The sequence below is a fragment of the Pyxicephalus adspersus genome, chromosome 5 (assembly GCF_032062135.1).
Source record: "Pyxicephalus adspersus chromosome 5, UCB_Pads_2.0, whole genome shotgun sequence".
In the NCBI taxonomy this organism is placed as follows: domain Eukaryota; kingdom Metazoa; phylum Chordata; class Amphibia; order Anura; family Pyxicephalidae; genus Pyxicephalus; species Pyxicephalus adspersus.
In genome coordinates, this window is record NC_092862.1 from 52,086,965 (window position 1) to 52,102,299 (window position 15,335).

General features: G+C 34.4%; 1 protein-coding gene across 2 annotated transcripts in view; it reads right to left on the reverse strand.

The window, feature by feature from the left end:
- Positions 1–6,820: 6,820 nt before the first annotated feature.
- RTTN (rotatin) overlaps positions 6,821–15,335 on the reverse strand; it is a 115,367-nt gene continuing 106,852 nt past the window's right edge. For both annotated transcript variants that reach the window (XM_072411503.1, XM_072411502.1), the window contains 5 exons: positions 13,897–14,099; positions 13,068–13,335; positions 11,806–11,909; positions 10,630–10,699; positions 6,821–8,881 (listed from right to left, as the gene is read on the reverse strand). In XM_072411503.1, the coding sequence (XP_072267604.1) occupies positions 8,802–8,881; positions 10,630–10,699; positions 11,806–11,909; positions 13,068–13,335; positions 13,897–14,099 (725 nt within the window). In that variant the 3' untranslated portion in view covers positions 6,821–8,801. The remainder of the gene's footprint in view (positions 8,882–10,629; positions 10,700–11,805; positions 11,910–13,067; positions 13,336–13,896; positions 14,100–15,335) is intronic.

Below are 15,335 nucleotides of genomic sequence, written 5' to 3' on the forward strand. Positions count from 1 at the left end.
TAAAAAAACAAAAAACAAAACACACTTGCCTTGTTGCGTTGCAGTCTCGCGGTGTCCTGCTGGTCTCGCAGGTCCTGGGGACACGTCCTTCCTCCTTGATCTCCTCGTCGGTGCGGGCGGATTGGCTGGAAATTTAAATAATTTTGTATTAGATTCAATACAAAAGAGCTGTATTGGGTCCAATACAAAGAAATATTCATATAATATATATATATATATATATATATATATATATATATATATATATTATACATGCTACTGTACAGTTATATTACATGTTTAAATATTGTTTTTAACAGATTTTTGTTTTTTTTAAGTTTAATAAATTTGTTAAATGTATTAAATATGGGTGAGTTATACCTAGGAATTATAGCCTACAATGAAAAATAAATTTCCATGCAAAAAATTGTACCGCTTTTTGCATGGAAATTTGGAGGGAATTAGACTGCTAGGGAAGGTAACTTCTGGAGGAAGCTGTGCTTTGATATGCAAAAAGAAACAACTGCAGAGTTTGTCTTGGTCATTAAAGAGTTACAAGAGGTTGCAGAACAGCTCAGGTCTTAAAATCACCCACAACCTTGGCTGTGTTTGCTAAATAATTTCTTCTGCAAGGCATGCAAATAGACCCCCTCCCCCCATCAAGCCTTTGTCCTGCACACGAACGAGCAGGGAAGCAACATTTGTATCTAGGAGACGTCCATATGTTGGATGTCCTTAACTCGGGGACTACCTGTACTTACATTTCCAGTGGCCCATGTCTTAAAACATTGCTGTGTAGATCCTCTTCCAATGCAGGCATCAGAAATGTCAGTGTGTTGAATGCTAGTTGAAAACTGTGTTGTTTGTTCTTTAGTGACTTACAAGCCCATGAGAAAAAGATCACTGCACGAGCAGGGAAGGAGATATTTGGCATATTTAGAAGTGTTACATATCTACGTTGGCCAGCAAAGCTTTACACTTTGGCCATAAAAAAGGTATATTTAAACATCTTGATTTACAAGCTAGCTTTAGTTTTGGTCCATTGTGACAGGGTCACTTTAAAGAACTGGTTTAAGGAGGGAAGGTAAAAAGAAGTTGTACATTTAACATATTTAGAATAGAAGAATATTAACGGACCACAATCAATGGCATTAGATCCACTTCCATTCAAACTCTGTTATGTCCTGGTCTATTGTAAGCATGACTGCTGTTTTTGCTGAGGGCACAAAAAAAGTAAAATGATTATTACTTGTCAGGACAGTGATAGATGGCTAGAGATCTTAACAAATTGTAATTGTTGACAGTTAAAATTAATGCAGGTAAATGTAAGGTTATGCACCTGGGCCATGATGATAGCATTGTTCCTGTACAGAACACAACTTGTAAAATAACAGCTTGGGAAATATTGTTTGTTACTAGCTGTCTACTCAACAACAAAGGTACAAAATGTAAATCTTGAAATGTACAAAAAGGAAGATGAAAATACATTAGGGAAATATTATACTGTTTCCGCAATATTTTAATATGTAGCACATGAGGTAGGAAATTAAAAATGTGAGGTTTTTCCTATGAATAGGCCACATTTCCACATATGGGTTGTCTTGCTGTTGTCCCTTTTTACTTACCTGGCTGCCTGTAGCCCATTTTTCAGTTTAGTGGCTGCCTGTATTGTTTTTTACAGTCCCCATATTTGAATATGTTTATAATTGTACCATGCATTATCTACTTTATTCATATCATATATATGTTTAAAATGTTTTTGTTTTGCTGTTGAAACATAGGATAGCTTGTTACTATTGACAAATTGTTTTCATTAGATACCAGACCCTTTTTAAGATCTACATTTCTCCTCAGGAACCAATGAATCGCAGAGAGAGAAATGGTGGGAGATGTAGTATGTCACCTATCACCGTCAACATTTAAAACATTTTATTTAGGCATTATAGCTATTAAGAAGACATATGTATGCCGAATAGAGATCCATTGTTCATTTAGGAGATGTAAACTACCTATATCTGTCACATTTTACCTCTTCCTCGCTAAAGCGAAGGTGGCTCTTTCCTGCGCATGCGGGCAGTACTAACCATGGGCGTGCGTGCTCTCCCAAGTTTTTTTTTTTTTTAATATTTTTATTGATTTTCAAGGAATAATGATACATCAATTTCTATTAAATAACCGTATCATACAGATTTATTGTACAATAACCAAACTTGAGGTTGAAACTAAAACAACATACATAATACAATTTGAATGAGATACAATACTTGTACTTTGAACAGGGAAATCTTTAATACAAAGAAAACTTTGTGAATGAATTATAGTTGTCAGAATCAGTTATCGTCTAAATTAACATAGAAATCAGAAGAAGAAGGTTCCGATAATACTAGTCAACAAACATTTTCTTGCCAAACAGATTAACCACCTGGGCGTTTCACTGATGTCTAGATTTCTGTACCAAAAGTGGTACACTGTTTTTCATGAAACTTTTTTTTTTTTTTAATTGTAGACCTGTAACTTACAGAAATATGTCCGAACAAGGGTCTAGTAGATATCATGAATATAAAAAAAGTTTGAAACACACAATCATGTAAAAAAAAAAATTTACTTTTAATAAAATTAAATAAAAAACACAAAAATCAGCTAAACAAGAATACATAAATAAATCAAAAATACTAAAAATGCAATAATTCGGTATACTGTATAGTAATATATTTTTCTAAAACACCTCCCTAGTGTGGTAAATTTTAAAACGTCACATCCCTTTAGACAAAACCACATAAATATATTTTGTATTTTGTATTGGATTGGATACAGGACTTTGTATTGAATCCAATGAATGAAATGAATTTCCCGCTACGACCCCCATCGACGGGCGCATGTTCAGACATCATCAGAAATCGCAGAGGGACGCGTACGCGAACGCCGGGTGTTCTAATTTTTTTCCAAACATCTGTACTTCCATGCAAAAAGTGGTAAATTTTTTGCATGGAAATTTATTTTAGATTGTGGGGTATAATTCACCGAATTCCTCAATAATTACTTATAATTCACCGAATTACCGCATAACTCACCCAAATATGTCTAAAATTTTATAAATTTAATAAAAAAATTTTTTATAAAACAAAACAAAAAAAAAAAGTAGTGTATAATGTAATGTAATTGTACAGTAGCTTATATAATATATATATATTACAATTATATATATATATATATATATATATATATATATATATATATATATATTATATAAAGATTTCTTTGTATTGGACTCAATACAGCTTTTTTGTATTGAGTTCAATACAAAGTTATTTTAATTTCCCGCCCGCACCGACGCATGCAGCGACATCACAGGGAAAACCCGGAGATTGTCACTGCACTTGCCGGGAGAAGAAGGAAGAGGACAGACGTGTCCGGAGGAGCTGCGGGGACCGGGTATTTTTTTTAGAAATCTGCGCTGGAGAACGACGCTGGAACAACAGAACAGAACAGATGATCACAGCGGGACCAAGTAAGTGATGGCATTTAACCACCTGAGAAAAGTTTGGGTTTAACACTTTTTGCAAGTGTTTTTACCCCAAACCAAGGTCGGGTTTAATGGCCGGGTGGTTAAAAGTCATTTTAGGTTACGTTTGATGCAGATTCCAAATATGTTATTGGTTTTGCTAGATTGGCTCTAGTTTTTGAAATAATGACCTCAATATTAACCTTATAGAAAACTAATGAAACACGAAAATTAAACTAAATTGGCCTATGTATACAAAAATAAATTTTTTAAATACTTAATATCAATATATTCTATATTCAGTATATTTACAGAACTAATCACAAAGAAGTCATCGAAAAACTCTGTTTGTATAATTTCCTTTTATGCTGATGATCAGGACAATCATGTTGAAGGCTCCAGCAGTAGTCTGCTATCATGTGTCTATCCCATCAGCCCTGATACCTTTCTTCCATCACCTTTATATCTTGATGGAACCTCTCCCCTTGTTCCTCACTGAAATCGCCAAGGTTTCCTGGAAATGGCTATGGAGACAGTGTACCTTTATGCTCAAATTAGCAGCCACATTTTTAAAGTTTAGGAACAAGTTTTGTACGTGTTCATTATTTTGTGCTTTATGGTTACCCAAGATGTTCTTGACAACTATGACATTGCTTTGCCAGGCAGAAGCTTTAGTATGAGTTATGTAATGTGAAGTTTGAATCATTTATGTTATACATTTTTCTGTAGTACTCTTGCAATTGTTAAATAAAGGGATGTGGCATGTCATGGGATAAGACGCGACCTACACGGACAAACCCTCTTTTTATTTTTCATTAAACTTTATTAGATTTTATAAAATATAAATGAAAAGTTTACAATAACAAGATTATTGTTGAGTGTATGTGAGCTTATCATTGGTCATAATCCAATTCAGTTTGGGCTTATTAGCGGTCAAGGTCAGTGTGGGAAGGACAAACCTCTTTAGACATATGAAAAAAAAGGAGGGGAAAACAGCCTTGCTTTGTTTTGAAGAATAGCCTAATGATGATAATTTAATAAATATGCACAGAAATTCAAAGTATATATAAAGGTATGGCAAACTAAATGTGCATGACAGGTTTACCATTAGCATCTTTACAATAGAAAGAGGTTCTTTATGGTGAAAATGGTAATGGTAGTTTATATTTCATGAATATGGAGGGGTTTAAATAAAAAGTGTCTATTGACAAATCAGTGTCTTTTGGAGATCGCCCCCCCCCCAGGCAGGTAATTAATCTACCCTTCTACACATACCTAGCTAACATTTATTACGTCCCTATTGAAACTAAACTTGAACATTCCCAAAACAGAAATTTACGGGCATTGTTGGTCGCTTTCAACCCATCACCAGGACAAAAAGTTAAGACAAAATGTACCATTAGATGTAAAAAGCAGAAACGTGGCAGAGAATCCCTGCTAAATGATTACCAGACAAAAATTATTGATAGAAGAAGGGTATTCAAAACTGCAAATTTACCAAATTGGTACCAGAAAGCTGGTTGTCTATTGCGGATTATCTAGATTCCCATGAATATTACTAAACTTAATGCGAATGTAAAGACTACTTTTTGTTTTTAGTTTTGGATAAAATGTGTCAGGTAAACCTTTTATTGTTATCAGTATTTCCTGCTTGGGAGATTCAGAACCCTCTTTGGGTGACCACTGTCACTAATAATAAAAAAAGAAGTTTTGACCTACTTACACATTTTTTATTTTCTTCTAAGTAATATTAATTTTACTTTATTTCTGATCTCTTGCAGCATTACTGTATCTTCCTAAATTTGTCTCGCAATGTTTTATGCATTAAAATTCTTCATTTGTAAGTCTGAAGCTGTGCTCATAGAAGTTTAATGATGATTAATATAAAATAATTTTCTTCTGCTGCTAAAACTAACCGCATAAAATAGGACAAAACAATACAATTAGAGAAAATATATAAGTAAATAATATATATATATATATATATATATATATATATATTATATATATATATATTAGTGTGTATTAAAAAAAAACATGAAATATCCCATTTACAGGTGTAATTCACTTAGTACAGCAATAACAGCCTTGAGTCTTTTTTTAGTATGATGCAACAAGCTTTGCACATCTGGATTGATAGGTTATCTGACATTTATCTATTCAAATCATCTCAAGCTTAGTCAAGTTGGATGGGGATCGTCAGTGGGGTCAACTTGGACAAATTGTTGGCGAAATGAACAAAGGCAAACTCAAGCAATGCTAAATTATATATATTAATATATACAAATAAGGCAATGTGATCAATATGAATTTCATCATTTTACAATAAGAAGGATTAACAAGTGCAAAACATTCAAGACAGTTGCCAGTCTTCCCAAAACTAGACATTACAGCAAATTCATCCTAAGGACAGCTTTAACCTTTCACATGGTAAAGGTTATGGTTCATGACAGTACAGCTAGAAAAAGACTGAACAAATATGGTTTGTTTGGAAGGGTTGCGAAGTGAAAGCATCTTCTCACTAAAAAGAACATGACAGTACAGCTAAGGTTTGCAATGTTGCATCTGAACAAATCACAGGACTTCTAGAGCAATGTTCTTCAGACAGACGAAACCTATGGAGATGTTTGGCCACAATGCACAGAGCCACATTTAGCGATACCACACACAGCTCAGTACAAAACAGCTCATACAACAATTAAACGCAGTGATGAAGGGGTTCCAATTTTGGCTTGTTGCAGCCACAGAACCTCCAGTTGTCCATGAACTCTTCTGAATACCTAAGTATTTTTAAATCAAATGTGAGGCTAATTCTTGGCAGAAACTGCAACAGCATGATCTCAAGCACACCAGCAAATATACAAAAGAATAGCTAAAAAAAAAGAAAAAATCAATGTGTTGCAATTGCCCAGTCAAAGTTCAGAACTTTATCAGATCAATATGTTGTGGTGGCTTCTTAAGAGACCTGTTCATAAAAAAAAATGCTAACAAATCTCAATAAACTGAAGAAATGTTGTAGAAAAATGGGCAAAATTTGCCCACAATGATGTGAGAGACTGACAACGTCTCACAGAAAACAGTTACTTGCAGCTAATGATTATGATGGTGTATCTTCAAGCTACTAAGCCCTGTGGTATACTTATTTTCCACACAAATGGCTTGCCCGTTTTTACTTATTTTTTCAATCAACAATAAACCAATGGAATGTGTTGTGTGAGGTCAGAGACTGAAAATCATCTAATGATTTCCTAAAATATCCAAAAATTTATAAAATAAAAGTTGTGGTTAAAAATACTTGAGACATTTACTGGAGTGTATATTTAACAAACGTTGCACACATCATGTAAATGGTATTTTATTAAATCAATAAATAGAACACATATCAAATTTAAAATAATATACAATTCAATACATATTTACAAATAATTGAGAAGTGTAAAGAACACATGCAATTTTATGATAACGAAAAAATTGGTGAACCTGAATCATTAGGTAACATATAATATTTTGGAAGAGAAACTTTTACTTTTTCGTCAATTATTTAACAGCAACATTATTTAAATTTTTGAAACGTTATATTATAGCTGTACAACTACGATGTTAAAAGTTTAGTCGGAATGTAGAGTACAAATGTGGACCAGCATTTTGAATTACTTTTTTTTTTTTTTTTTTTTTTTTTTTAAAGCTGAACCAAACCAGACTGCCACAGGAGTCTCAGTATTTCTCTTAGTGAATATGTAAACATAAGAGCCAAAAATGCCATCCTAACACTGCTTACTGCAATGCTAAAGCCATTGCTGGTTTTAATGCAGATCAAATGCATTTAGAAATAACTACTGAAAAGCAACTAAATATAAATTTTACATAAAGGACCTATTTTCAGCACTGTATGATTCTGGTTCTCGGAAGAGATATATTTGTACATGCTAACATTTCATCTCATACTTCATCTGAAATCTAATGTAAAAAGCCTTTAATATACTTTCTTAAAGCTATTGGTCACTTCTATAAGCGTCTTCACCTCCAGTGGACCAGTCTCATGAAGATGTTTTTATGTGTTGTATATCTGCACCTCATTGACAGCATCATGTACAATGATGGACTGATGGTCTGTGCTGTACAGTAAGACATGGAAGCGCCACCTACACTGCAACTGCTGGAGGAATAGTCAGCAGAAGGCAGGTATAATTAACTGTTATATTTCACTAGACTTAACATGCAAGGCTTAGTAGACACATAGGATGGGCAAGAGCTATGAAAAGGTATTTTTACAAGCTAACTGGAGTTTAGCCCACCAAAAACTAATATTAACTGAAACATTCCCTGGTGGACAATCCATCACTGCGATTGAAACACATAGACTTGAAAGATTCTCCACCAGGGAATGTTTTAGCGAGATCCTACTGCTTCAGTCTCCAAAAGATATATCATTAGCCCAGGAGTGACTAAGCCAACCAGACCATTCCGATAACACAAGAATCAAGTTTGGGGAGACTGACCCTTGCAATATCAAAAACCTATGACAAAAGGTTTCAACTTGCAGATTTAAAGCAAATTAAAAATTATATAAAATATCTCTAAATTTAATCTGGAGCACTATGCAGTTTATAAACTGATATTACTGATTTGTCTGATAGCATCAGTACCTAACCTAAATTGGTTACTGTGCCCGTGGTGGACCCTGAATCATAGACCCATGGCTATTTCTAAGGTTTCTCAGTAAAACAGTGGGCAATGTCTTTGTAATGTATGTTGGAACAGCATTTCAAAATACTGAAATCGACAATTCTTGTGTTAAAGCTTATATGAGATTTTAGTAGTTTGGTTTGTATATATTATAATGCATACCCACTACTACGCCTCTTCAGGACACAGAGGCTCTGACAACTGCTTGACTCAGTGATATGAGGTCTTAAGTACAGCCTCAGATTAGGAGTCGGGGTCCTTCCCTAGACATTGTAAACAGATGTAGGAACTAAAAGGGGTAATGCTAATTTATACACCTTGGTGGACAAAAAGGTTAACACATGTAATCTCCATATCATTCATGCTCTCATATACATGTACATGAAAATGAACAGCAAAGGGTCTGGATAATGTAAGTAACAAAACAATGCTTCTATTGCAATTTTTTTTTGAATGCACAAATTGCTACTAGCTTATTGTAGCACAAAGAAGAGTAAGAAAAATCTTCTGGTTTTAAATGATGTGATAGATTTCACACAGTAAATTTGTCCTTTCTAGAAACATCTGCTCACATAGTATAAATCATGTATCGGCCAGGTTTGTTAATCACTCTAGTGTGTTGTTGCTGCCATTGTCAATTGGCAAGAACTTGCTCCAGATTCTCCAGGCATTTTAAATGATACACTTCATGTCTTTTTTCCAAGCCAGTTTCATCTGTGAATTGGGAAAAATGGCAAACATAAAAATCCACACTAATAGAACATTATCCTGAAAATAGACTTGTAGTATCTTTGGAAAAAAAGACTGTTGAGCTTCATAAAAACATTGCACAGGTCATATAATCATCCTATGTATATTTAAATAGAAATCAGCTTTCACATGAAAAGTGTGATATTCAAGATATCCACAAAACTAGAAATAACCTACACAAGTTATGCTAAGCCTTATGTCCTAACATATGAGTCTCTACTGGTCCTTTAAAGAGACCCTGTAATTTTCCATTCAAGGTAAAGTGACAGGGTCAATGTAAAGCCTCCTTCTCCACACACAATTACATACCTATCTTTCTAAGGACTCCTTCCTTTGCTGCCAAATAACCAGGTGTCAGGTCTCAAGTGGTGACAACTTCTCTCTATCACAACATAATGGTCTACAGTCTGGATTCTAGACCTAAGCTCTTAATAAAGGAGGTCAAAGACAGAAGTGCTATGTATTTTGAAGCAGAAGACACAGAAGTGGTGGAACAGTACTAGAGAGACAAGTATAAAATCGCCATAAAATATGGATCTCCTTAATGTAATTGCAACTCTTACTAACCAATAAGCAGCTTTGGGAGGTAGAAGTAGTAGAGCCAAGATTTGCACATTTAGCTGCCTAAAGCTCTAGTTCAACTTTATCATTATCATTTAGTTTTTACAGAAGATCTTTGCTATTGCAAATTTTTATGATATGATAATGTAAATACCTGGGTTAGGTACACATTACTGAAATACAACAAAACTGGATAGAAATTGTAGATATTTTGCTCTTGTAGAACGCTGTCCCTTATTTTCCCATGATTTGACATGCCCAAGTAGATTTTACTGGTGGTTAGTGAAGCCTGCATTAACTGCTAAATTTTGAGTGTGATACCCACTTGATGTAAATTAAAGTGAACTTGTGCCCAAATCAGAGAAAGATTCTGAAAAAAACAATAGAAGTTTTTGAAAACAAGCCCTTATTTACCATTTTCTATGTAAGCATTATGAATAGAGTGACTACGAATTTAAACAGCCAGTAGGTGTTTATTATTTGTTATAGGATATCAGCTTTACATTAAAATCAGCTAGCGGTCAGGAATAGTTTATTTTAAATTTCTTGTATTGATTGTCAATAGTATATAAATATTTAAATGTCCATAGCTGATTTTCATGACCTTTTAACATGTAGGAAAACTGAATAAGAAATAACTTTCAGGTCTTCAGGGAACCCCTGCTATAAATATTATACACACAGCTCACAGAATATTAGCATGGAGGTCATTGGGAAAAGTTCCTCCTATATTGCGGACCAGTGGAAAGCATTTCAACCTTACAAATAGCAAAAAGACCATTGGTGTCACTTAAAATGACCTGAGAGGCATAAACTGATTATTGCTTAAGGAACCCCCAGCAACCTCTGGAGGAACCCTGGTCCATAGTCTGGGCACGGGTGCACATTTAATATATTTTGGCACCAGATAAAAATGATCCAAAAAAACAAAAATTTTCATTTAATAGGCAGGAAGTATGCGGTTAATTAATAATGGGAAGCCGCTTCTGCACGTGATTAAACCACAACAACATGAAACAAATTCACATGCAGGTACAAGAACAACAGATTAGAAGAAACCCAACCGTCCTTTTAAAAGATGAAAGTGAAAATAAATTAGTAGATTTACTCTATAAATGAGTAGAACACAGTAGATGTGTCACATCACTTACTTCTCCTCATTGCATTTATGGCTTCTTCTATTCTCCCCTTTAGTAAGAGATTTTTCAAGGTCACTTTTGCCTGTAATACAATTGCAGCATATCACAAGTTAAATTTAAGGACAAATGTATACACACCATAAATACATGTGTATTTGGACAGCCAGGCACAACCAATTTCTGAACCTCCCTGCACACTACACTGCATTGAAAGCCCAATATTTAAGGATGTAAGATGGGGGGATTAGAACATTATCAGACAATTATTAGGTTTGTACTGTAGTCTGTTTGGACAGGAGGTTTACACTCCTAGCAAGAAATGGTGAGACATTTAGGTGGGGTAGAATAAAAAAAAAGTAACTTTTAGTCAATGGGCAGAAGCAGTATACTGCATTCATCAACTGTGGCTGCAACAGACTGCAAACACAGGTCAGAAATTCACCTTTGCATGTACCAAGAAAAAAATGCAGACTACTTCTGGAAATATTAGCTGGCAGCTTTTGGATTTGAGACATTAAGGCTAATTTTAGACCTGTGGTTGACTGCAGTGGTTTGCTGCATGCTCAACCTCACTCCCAACCACTGTCATTTAAATAAATTGGAGCAGTTGGGAACCAATTTGTGCTTACAATTGCGGACACAGAAGGATGCTATTCATATCTTTATCCATTAACTTCCTTAAAATATCAAATTTCAACTGCATGACACAGATGTTGAATGCAGTTCAGGTCGAAATGCACTTTAAACAACAACCGTGGGGGTAAACTGCAAAGTACTGGAGCGGCTGGGAGGGGTTAACAGCATCAGTTTGCAACCACAAGTCCTAAAAAAGACAGGAAATCAGTATTTTCAGAAAAAGATATTCAAAAGCATAATCCATACTGGTTTCCTTTTATGACTGAATAATAAAATGTATTTATAGCTTTTATAATGCAGACTCTAAGACATGCAATGTTGTTGGCGAAGACCCTGCTGGGCCCCGAACAAGGAACTAATATGTCTCTCTACTAAACAGCACTGGATAGAAGTTTTATTGAACAAGGCCCAACTAATCAACATAATTTAATAGACTAAAATCAACAGAAATAATTAAACTCCACACTCGCTCTACTTGTCCTGAACACTTTAAATGACCAGAGCAGGAGTAACAATTATTTTACTTTGCCATGCACTCAATTCAAAACTTACCTTCTGATAATTGTGAAGTAATGCCCATAATGCCGAAGCTCCTATTCTCTGACAGTTGGGGTTGTCACTTTCCAGACAAGCACAAAGCTCAGCTACAATGTTATCTATTTAAACAATGACATTGGACATGTATCTGTTTCATTATGTACAATATAAAGCTTTTTCAACAGAAGATGAATACCACAAAAAAACAACTATGACGACAATCCCTTGGGATTAGGACATTCTGAGTCAATTACAAGTAAATGCAAAAGTGGAATACATTGTACAACATTCATAAAAGACATACACATCAATGCCCTGGCAGTTTGACAGGAGTTGTTTTCACTGCAAGTGTTTTTCTCTGTTAACTCTGTAAACATAAAATATTATGTGCAAAGGAATAGAAAAAAACACAGCACTAAAGAAACTAGCTGCTTGTTCCATTTTAAAGTAATTATATTTTTTTTCAACAGTTTTTTTGCTATCCTCCTTTATTACATGTTCCAATGTATATTCCAGTATACACTGTGGATAAATAGTTAGGACTTTGCCCTGCAGAATATTTGACCTAGATTTTACAGTCACCAATGTCTTTTTCTGGCATGGTATTTTTGTGTCTGGGTGGGTTTTGGTTCTCTCTAATAACCAGGATGAAGAAAATAACTGGAAGACCAACACATGAACCAGATTGGGCCAGCTTGATAAAACAATGTGTGCTCAGTTATTGCCTTTCAAAGGATCCTCCTACCATAATAATGTATAGTGCTTCTTATTGGTTACCACAATTATAAAGAGAACCATTTACATAATCATTAGACAATGGATAGTAAAAATGTGTCTGGTAGGTGGAATTTTACTCTTCATCCTAAATTACCAGCACATATATTTTATGTGATAACACCGTTTACTAGGCTGGCTCCAGTATACATTGTGTGTTGGGGAATAGGATATAGATCATACAAGCATTTCAATGACAAAGATCACGGTGACCAGTTTTATGTATGTGCAATTGATAGCATATTAAAATTATTAATATTTATCAATATTATTATTAGGAAAAAATCAGGTTAGAAAAGTTTTGGGTTTAGACAAATTAGCACCCATCAAAATTTGTATTTGTATTGACTTATAGTTATTCACACAATACTTTAATTTAGTTACTGAATATAGGGGACAATCCACACAGACATAACAATAGACAGGTGGGGAAAAAAAAAAACATTTTTAGAGTGTTAAAATGTTAGTTCAACAACTTACAGAACAATAAACTCTGCACTTACCATTGGAAATTATCTTGGGTTTATTGGCTGGGTTAAAGCAGATGTTATGTAAAATAAGAAGGGCTATTGGGAATTTAACTTTTTGCTTATATTTAGTAAGTTCAAGAAGAATTTCCAGGCTTCCCCTCATCTTCATGATTATAAGCTGACCATCACTGAACAAAGACAAATTCCACAAAAATTTAAGCCAGAGGTTAGCTAAATGACTGAGGCTCCTGTTTCCTCCTTTTGGCAATGATAAACTCAGAAAGTGCTGTAGAAAATTATTCTGCAGAAAAAAAAAAGATATCATCAATCTTTTCCATTAAAATCTTTTAATTACCAGCATTATTAATTGAAATTTGTTCCATGACCATTATCTACTGTACTATAGTGCTACATTTCCAACCATTATCTGTAACACCAACTTAAATGAAAAAGAAACAGCAAATTTTACACAGTATGTTCCTAAATTAAATAAAGTTAACCATTGTAAAATATTAGGATACAAAAAGTATTTTGTGAAACAGAATAATATAGTTTATTCTTGATAGAGAAGCTGGATGCAAGTGCAGGGACCGGAAGGTACACTTTAAAAATCAACAGGAAGGGACTGGGCACCAATCCTAGTGTACGCGTCTGACAGAACCCTAAAGGATGGTTTGATCCTTTTATGTTTTGTACACAATAGAATAACGGCTATTTAATATGACTGGTATAGAACATTATGTGTTTATTATTAATACTATAAAAATATGAATCCTCCAATATTCCCTATCATTGAGTTACACTCAACCTTAATCTGAACACCAAACCCCAATGTTTGAGACTCCTGGAATAATTGCCATACCTTCTGCATAATACCCTTGCAGTCTTGCGTGCCAGACAAATTGGAAAGTAGACCAAAGAGAACTTGTTGTGTGTGGTTGGTGTAGGAAGTGGGCTCTGCAGCCATCTTCAAAACATTATGTATTATGGAGCTGCTTGTCTGTGGTTTCTGTGATGACTGAACAGCCATGACTCCAGTGTTCATCCAACATAGAGAGCTGCATGCTTTGACCCAGAAAAGAAAATACATTTTAAAAATCAGGTCATCTTGGAAGCACAACATTTAATGGCTATAGAGTAAAGATTCAACTACACCAAAATGAAAAATTAGAAGTCTGACTGCGGCACAGTAATATCTGATTGGCTGCCATGGGTTACTGCACTTTGAACACCAACATCATACTTTTACCCCTCATTAAATAAAGGTAAGGGTATGTTAAAGAATACCACTCTTGTCTACTTATATAGAAAAGCACAAACAGCAATGTAAATTTGACTTTACTGACAGTTATAACATCAGTAAAAATATATTCTAATTTATTTAAACTTGATACTAAAATCTGTGTTTAGTTTCCAAACCTCCTAATGCCTGTGGCCTCCTGACATCTACACAGAGCAAAATACGTAAACCCTTAAAAACTTCTTCATAAGAATTTCAACTTGTAATTCAGCAGATTGTACATGAAGCTTTTGAAAAGCATTTGTTAATGCTTTGGGCAAGCTTAGAGCAGCTTTGTTAAAGCTGTTAAAGAAAACTTCAGTTTTAGTAATGTGTTAAACACAGAACTTAGGAGAACTGACTGTAATTTTTTTTTCAAATCCTCAGACTACAAGCAGCCATAGTAATGCACATTTCTGCAGTAAAAAATTTTGTCCAGCTGCTTCTAAAGTTCACATTCGTCCACTGGAGGTTCACACCAGTGGTCTGTAGGATTTGCACAGTGTAGAGGGAGGTTTGAACAAAACATGTAAAAAATGCAGTATTATTATCCTTACAGTACAACTTTTTAACAAGCTGTTAGCAGGCTTTCCACAAGCATCAGGTTGTGCTGAAGCCTACGGAAGCCTGATTATCAGTAACACTCAGCACTTCCATTAAGGTCTATATTTAAACTCTCTATACTGAAGCTGATTGGTTCTTTCCCAAACTGCTTGTAATTTGCCAAAAACTTCAACAAATGCTTGCTATATTTACTGATTTTAATATTACAAGCTAAAGACTGCATGAAGCAAACCAAAATACATCATAAGTGTAGAAACCTTTTTTTTTCAAATTTTCTCAGTTAACATTAGAGATATCAATTCTATTCCATGTACAGCAAATAAAAGCACAAGAACACCACGAAAAGTTTGCAATATTTCTAAAATGCTCAAACTCATTGGAGGTTTTTCTTAAAAATAACTTTCCAGGGTTTTAAATGTCTGAATGCTGTACTGTAAATATTTACCTAGATTCAGAAT